This window comes from Prosopis cineraria, unplaced genomic scaffold (assembly GCF_029017545.1).
Source record: "Prosopis cineraria cultivar Desert tree isolate PC_DT_omini unplaced genomic scaffold, ASM2901754v1 PC12, whole genome shotgun sequence".
NCBI classification, from domain to species: domain Eukaryota; kingdom Viridiplantae; phylum Streptophyta; class Magnoliopsida; order Fabales; family Fabaceae; genus Prosopis; species Prosopis cineraria.
This window is the reverse complement of record NW_026555343.1, coordinates 36,457,689-36,465,405: the sequence shown is the minus strand read 5'-3', so window position 1 is coordinate 36,465,405 and position 7,717 is coordinate 36,457,689. Positions and strand designations below refer to the sequence as shown.

General features: G+C 33.9%; 1 protein-coding gene across 1 annotated transcript; it reads left to right on the top strand.

Annotated features, from left to right (window-relative positions):
• The first annotated feature begins 3,283 nt into the window (after nucleotides 1–3,283).
• LOC129288686 (uncharacterized) lies at nucleotides 3,284–7,596 on the top strand. Its single transcript, XM_054925400.1, has 7 exons — nucleotides 3,284–3,547; nucleotides 3,661–3,776; nucleotides 3,871–3,989; nucleotides 4,073–4,235; nucleotides 4,761–4,984; nucleotides 5,638–5,962; nucleotides 6,103–7,596. The coding sequence occupies exons 1-7, from the start codon at nucleotides 3,389–3,391 to the stop codon at nucleotides 7,199–7,201; spliced, it is 2,205 nt and encodes a 734-aa protein (XP_054781375.1). The 5' UTR covers nucleotides 3,284–3,388; the 3' UTR covers nucleotides 7,202–7,596.
• The last annotated feature ends 121 nt before the right edge of the window (nucleotides 7,597–7,717 follow it).

The following is a 7,717-nucleotide window of genomic DNA, read 5'->3' as shown; positions in this document are numbered from 1 at the left end:
GCTATACGTATATTCTTTCTGGCAAGGTTTCGTGTTAGACTACTTCACTATGACAAATTAAAGTTTTTGCTTTAAGCGAAAAATGCAAATGGGACGTGTTCAAGTATGAAAACCAATAGAAAAGTTAGATTAACTAAAACTCTGACAATCAGAGTCAAGAAAATCGTGCAAGACAAAACAAAGCGATGATCTCATCCAAAGATAAATATAAGACCATCTTACAATAATGTGATGCAGTTGTTTAAGTCATTTTCTTTGAAATTTTCTGAAACTCTTCAACATGCAACCAGTGATCATATCCTCTTGATAAATAAATTTAAACTAACATGTTACATTACACTAGAAAAAAAAATTCAATAACCAATTCAAGTTAACATGAGTTGCAGGAATTCTCATCATTAAAATAAATGGTTGAAATTCATATTAGTAATTAATTGAAAGAGATCTATCATTTGCCCTCAGTCTATAACAAATAAAAATATCAATTGGTGTTTATTCTAGTGAAAAGACTATAACCCTTGAAGCACAAAATCTTGAGTTGTGCTTCTGTGAATATAGAAAACACCTTTGAAAAGTTATCCTTAGTTGGACCCAACAGTGCATCAATGTCACTTAGTCTCTGATAATTATATAAAAAATTAAAACAAAATAAGTAACTTGCTAGGATGTCTCTAGAACATATAATATTGGTTTTTTTTTGTTATAATTATTCAATATCTAGTACTATCAAATCTAATTAGATATATTGTACGTTAAACTCAATTAAAGGTAACTCTTCCAAGTTTCATCATAATTACATATTTTTATCCACAGGATTGGAACATTAACTTAATTAAAATCGAACCATGATCCCTTTCACATAACTTAACTATAATATTCACTCTAATAATATCATGTTATCAAGTATCAACTTTTTGCCGAGATGGAGTTGAAACTTGAAAATATAACAGGTACTCCAATGAATTATTATGAACAGGTAAATGTATACATGTATATACATGTGATCTGGTGGTTTAGACATATAAGTGTAATATTATGAGGTTGTTAACGTATACGTGTACCTAATTCTTCACACACACATATTGTGATTCTAGAAGCTATTTTATTCAGATTCAAATTTGAGAAAAATTAAGTGGTTGGGGAAAAAAAAACGATGGTGATAGAATCGAATTAAGAGAGGAAAACCATTACGTGTCAGAATTGAAAATTGACGTAATACAGAAACTGGCCGGTGTCACATGCATTTGATTGGCTACCCAGAAAACCACATGAATTTCAATATCTTTTCAACAAATTGATAAGAAAGGTTTGAAATTTTATTTTCCGCAAGAAGAAAACGGCTGAAAATGACTAAAAGCTATATGTATGTATATGTGGCTAGCTAGGAACATACGCCTTTGTCTCCTGGACCATGCATGTGTGATGTGATTAGAAAACAATGACAATAAATAAAATAGTAATTTAATTGAGGAGTACTTAATTTGAATTAAAGCATTCCTCATTTGTAGCTCATTTAGGTAAGTACTTAAAAATATTTAATTATTTATCTTAAAAAAATAAAAAAAATACTTATTTTATTGAAATATAATTAAAATCATCCCCTTACATAAACAAGATTATGTTGGTTTCATCTGGCGCTCAACATGGTGAAGAGATATGGACCATCAGATTTTAATATGGATTGTCCAAACTTAAAAAATTAATTTTATATTTTTAAATAAAAATTTCAAAAAATTATAAAAAAAAATTAATAAATATTTTCATGACTAATCTAGTTTAGATTTAATATGAGGGTCAAATTTAATATTAAAATTTTTATATTTTTTTATATATTAACTATCCAGATATATCTGCATAGTCTAAACTTAATATTAAATTTTTTATAAATTTTATAAATTTTTATTTTCATAAATGCAATATTAAAAATTAAAATTATAATCTCCTAACTATAACTTTTTTAAGGTCTTGATTTATCATTAATTTCTTATAAGGTCTTTAATTATTATTCTCCCTACAATTTTATTTGTTAACTAATTTAAAAACGTTGCGTAATGATGGAAGGAAAAATCCCGCATTTCGAGTGAATAAGTAAAAAATCACTCTTGCATTAAATTATAAACCACAGTTTTAAAGGCCCAAATTGAAAAATGGGTCTATATATAGATAGTCATGCTCTCTCCATACTTTGTTGTTGGGCCTATTCAAGTTCAAATATCCACAAATGTTGTTTAGGCCAGACAATGTCCACAAAAGTTGAGACAGAGAATATTACATGCCCATGGATTGACCAAAAATAACATCATGTACAGATGTCATTGAGGCTGCTTCTTCATCACCTTTTTTTTTTTTTTTTGAGACCATTTCATCACCCAAATTAGGAATAACAAAATAAAAAAAATTAGGTTGATTCTTATTGTTGGTGCCCCGCAAACAAGAGGAATTCAAACTTGAAAAAGAAAGAAAGTGACCAGAGATATTACGAATATTTGCCTTATAGCTTTACCCCACTAATAATGATCAATCAAGCAACAAAAAGTTACCGTCAATCAAATCTGAGTCTGAGTAATATCCAAATTTTGTAGATCCATGGGACACCAACCTTACAAATTTAGATTTCCCTTTTTAGGTGTACTTTGAACTAAAAGGAGCTTTTTAATGCCCTTTTTTTGGGGGGGGGGGGGCTGTGACCCTAAAATTTTGCTTCATAATTTGTCTCCCACATCATTTTCTATGTTTGTTTTTTGACCTCAAACTTGACATTATCTACCTAATACCCTACACTTTAACTTTCTTTAATCATAGTTATTTTTCTTTACTTTTTCTTATTGTCAATTTAGCTTCTGTTTGAATCAATTTCACCGCCCCTCAATCGTTTCAATTGTTAGGTATCTTTTTGAAATTAAATAATTCATTGCCTAAACTATTTTGATGATGCTTCCAATCTGTAAATAATATCATTATTTCCAAAATTAAATCAAATAACTAAACTTCTAGACAATACAAAAAAAAATTGCATCTTTAAATATTTTCGGGGTCGAAGATATTTTTTTAAAATTCTTAAAAAGTAAATTTAGTGCAAAATCTGATCTGGGCGTAATCATGGTCACTGAACACTTTTTATCAACATATTTATTATTTATTTGTTTTTTCAATTTAAGTGGGCCCTGTGGGGTCACATATCCTCCATCCCTTGTAGCCGTTACCCAGCTTGAGCATGACACTCCCGTCTTTCGCTTTGAATCTGTTAATTGCTTTGATTGAAAACCATTTCAAATTAATTCAACTCGACCGTTAGTTCTTCGTCAACAAAACACGCTCTCCTCCAATTCACACTCTCTGCGTCTCTCAACCACAACTACGTTACAGATCGACAAGCACCACCGAGACGATGGCCGACGATTATGTGTTCACGCCAGAGGAAATGGCCGTCAACGAGAACCTTGGGTACCCAAAAGCCTACGCTCAGCTCTGCCGTGATCAGTGTGTCAGTCCCTACAGCCATGGCCCTCCGTTCATCTTCACACCATACGCTCTGGAAGAAGACGAGGTAAGAAAATTGATTTCATTTGTGGATCAGCATCAGATATATGTGTGTGTGTATATATATATATATATTCTGTATGATTGTAATGTAATCTTGCTCTTTGAGATGATAATTAGGCTGCGAGGGCTAGGGATTTAGATATGATGTTCCCAATAATTGACCCGAAAGCGAAGCCAACTGCGAAGCCAAAGATTTTTATCAGCATTTTATGGAAGCAGCTCAGCCATTTGGGGTAAGATCTGTAACTTAGCTTTCTCCTGAGCATGAAAGGGAATTTAGGGTTTCAATTGGTGACTCTGAAAGTTTGTAAATTTGCAAAATCTCAGGAATGCTGGGTTTGATCCTGCTGTAATTCGAGTGGATCCTTATGGCAATGTCCTGTATTATCATGCTGATTCAGCCTCTCCTCTTGCTTGGGAAATCGATCACTGGTTTCCTTGTTCAAGTAATCTCTCTCTCTCTCTCTGAGAACGTGCGTAAAAGGGGCAATATCTTAATTTTGATTTGCTGGGTTAAACGAATATGCAGGGGGAGGATTGACTGTTTTGAGCAATCTGAGGATATTGCAGAGGCAAGCCTGCAAGAAGAAGAAGAATAAGCTGGAATTCTTAATTCCATGGTGGGATTTCCAGTTGGGTCTTTCTGTGAATCAATTCCTCTCCATTTTTGCTTCTTCAAATTCAGACTTCAGGTAGGTAATTCATTTCTTTTAATTGTCCGTCTTTATTGTAATGTGCTTAAATTATTATGAATTTCACTCCATTTTAATTTGTTCTCTCTGTTTTAAAGAGGCTTGTAACTAGATTCATGTAATACTAAGATGATCTTTAATCTGTTGCTTGTCATTAAGCTTTCATTAGTCTAGTTCATTAGTTCTTTATGCTTTAATTCATTAGTTTGCTGCTAGGTAGATGATTGAGTAAAAATCACTTGTGTTTGTGATTTTAGTTTCTATAGTATGAACTGTGCATATTCGAAACTTTGAAATGACAGATCAGATAATTGACCAAGTCAATGTAGTTAATGACCCTAAAGAAAATTTTAATCATAACAAGGATCACAGGGCACAATTTTTTTAGACTCTAGACAAATTTTAAACTATAAAACTAGAATGAGACTATATAATAGCCAACAAAACCATTTAACCTTCTAGTTATTAATAAAATCAGGAAATTAAATGGTGGTAAGTGACAATATCTCTATTTTCAAACCACAGGCACAGGGCATTCTCATATTTATTCTCTGATGGAGAAAATGAAGAACTGAATGCTTCTCAAATAGTGGATTCTCATTCTTTTCCGCAGCATTTCATTGGATTGAAAGAAGAAATTGGGCTTGCCCCAGCTGCAATAGTGGAATCTCGAAGGGAATCTTTTGATAAATTTGCTTTGAAGCAACTGGATTATAACCGAAAGCCAAGGCCTATGTCTCCTGCAATTGGTTAGTGCATGATTATCGAGCCCATTTATATACATCCTTTTATGGCTTCCCGTTCCATTCCGTTTTGTTTTCTTATTTTCGCTACCATGAAGGGTTCTTAACAGTAGGAAGAAGTATCTATAAAAAGAAAGAAAAATATGCTCAAATCAGAAGAAATATCTACAATAGTTGGTTTGGTTAATGTTTAATGCTCTCCTTCAACGACTAGTCTTTCATTTTGAATTGTTTCTTAAATTCACTGAACTTGACTCTACCAAGTGGTTTAATGAGAGTATATTTGCTATTTGAACTTCACATGCTTAATGCGTGAGATTCTCCAATAGTGTAAGATAGCAGAACAATGTGGCTTCACTAAATAATCCGCTTCCTAAAGCAAGTCTTCAATCAATTTCATCAACAAACTAATTTCTTGTGCTGCTGAAGCTACTGTTCTATATTACACTAGATTAAACATGTTAGTTGGATGTAAGATAGCATTTGCAAAAAGCAAACCGTTAACTTAATCAGAATAATGATAACCTCAAGGTATTGAAAATGTTTAAGATTACAAGTAGGAGGGTAAAATTCACACTTTTATTTAATCTTGGCCATAATGTAGATGGGGGCTTTATAGCTGAACATTCTCTGCTTGCATTGCTTTGATATTTTATCAGTGGCTGCAAGAAAAGGCAAGTGCAAACTCCTAAAAGAAAATGAAGACCCAGATTTTGCTAAGAACCCATACCAGGCCATTGTGATGGCCAGAGATTCCCTGAAGCAAAGAGAAGAAGCTACAAGAATGCAGGCTGAATTTCAGAAGCTGGATGATGAAGTGAGTGAGACGAGACTCAAGAATGAGGAGGAGAAGCTCGTAATTCAAGACCTGGAATTGGCACTCATAAAAAGCAGGAGGAAGGCAGAAAAGTGCAGGCGGTTAGCTGAGGCTCAATCTTCTTACAGAACCATGCTGGAGAAGATGATCAGGGACGCCATGCACCAGTAAGTTCCTTCTCTGCATTATCACAAATTACCTGAAAAGAACATCAATGTGAAGATTCATTCAAAACTATTTGAGAATGTGGTCAATACTTTAATTTGTAAGCGTTTGACAATTACCTTATGAAAATTGTTTGTTGCAGGAGTGTCATCTATAAGGAACAGGTCAGATTGAACCTGGCTGCAACTAATGCACTTATGGCTAGGTTAGAAGCTCAAAGGGCAATTTGTGATAATGCAGAGAAAGAACTTCACCGCAGGCATAAACAAAGAGATGAAATAGAGAAGCAGATAAGGCCTGAATGGGATCAAGGAAGGAAGAGAATAAGAATAGATGATGATTCCATCTTTGATGGAGAGAGAGAGAGTAAACCTGTTCTTTGCTTACCTGCAATCAGGCCAAGGACACCTTTGCACAAGGAGCTTAGAGTATTTTTGGAGGAGGAACAAAGAGCATCTGAAGCTGGTTTATCTGCAAATGAAGAACAAAATCAAGAAGAAAAGAATCAGGAATTGAAAATACCAACTGAGAAGCTTGAGGAGCCTAAAAGATCAAGTGTTGCCTTGGGGGAGGAAATCTCAATTGAGCAAAAACTTCAGAAGCTAAAAATCAAGGAAGGTAAGGAAAGTTGTGAGAGTTCATTTCCAGTTCTTCAAGAAACAGAAACTGAGGAAAATGAACATATCAGGCAGGAACGTGGCAAAGGGAATGTGGAGAAGTGGCTTCAAATTCTTTTAGAGAATAGCCAAGACATGGATCCATTAGAAACTCATGGAAATGAAACTACTGGGACTGAGGAAATAATCAGAGAAATAAATCAGAGGTACCCACAACAGGAGCTGAAAACCCCAAGAGTTTCAGAATATGAAAATAAAGAACAGCAACAGCAAGTTCCTCAAGACAAGAATGGTTGGGCAGATAAAGAAGATAGAATAGAAAGTGAAGCTGGTACAAATGTTATTCACACAGCAAACACTGAAGAAGAAGCTTGTGTAAGTGAAGAAAATGGCAATAAAAGTTTTGAGGAAATGGAAAGAAGGGAATGCAATAATAGAAAGGGAAAAAAGCTTGCAAGGTCGGAGAGTGCCAGAGCCTTTAGGCGAATCCCATCTTCTCCATCCTTGCTTCTAGGGATTAGAAAAGGCAAGGATTGCATTGGCAAGAGGCTGAATGTGAGTAGTGATGATGAGAATCATCACTCTGCAGCAAACAGCTTTATCAAGAAAGCAGCGAAAATTTGATTGACTACATGGAAAGCCGAAGAGAACATTCATGAAAATTGTTGATCAAGACCTTTTAGTTAACAACATTCTAAAAGCTTGGTAAATGATAGAGCACAGTAACATCGTGCAATTTATGTGGCCAACCTCACCTAATAGGATAAAACTTGTTGTTGTTATAAACTTGGCTTTATCTTTTATAAATTTTCTAGAAATTGAGAGTGATGCTAGTTGAATAAATTATTGTGTTGTAAAAAATTTAAGGAAAAAAAAACGAGAATAAGTGTGTAAAATGGAGGCATTCAATTGTTTGATTTGCGTATAACTGTTTCATGTTTAGTGTCAAATGTGTAAAAACAGCTTGTTTCTCTTTATTTCTACTTTCCTGCTTTGTTGCGTTGGCCCTTATATAGAAGCATATCAAAAAAGGTGGCATTAAGAATTATCTATTCATTTCTACATGCATTTGCCTTCAAACTCTTCTATTACAAGTAGAATTGATGAGACCCGACTATACGAAAACAATAAACCTATATG

What these genes read in the sequence shown, in the direction of transcription:
- LOC129288686 (XM_054925400.1), top strand. Translation starts at nt 3,389, where the DNA reads ATGGCCGACGATTATGTGTTCACGCCAGAGGAAATGGCCGTCAACGAG. An exon ending in ACGCTCTGGAAGAAGACGAG is followed by an intron (nt 3,548 to 3,660) that starts GTAAGAAAATTG and finishes GATGATAATTAG; the next exon opens with GCTGCGAGGGCTAGGGATTT. An exon ending in TCTTCAAATTCAGACTTCAG is followed by an intron (nt 4,236 to 4,760) that starts GTAGGTAATTCA and finishes TTCAAACCACAG; the next exon opens with GCACAGGGCATTCTCATATT.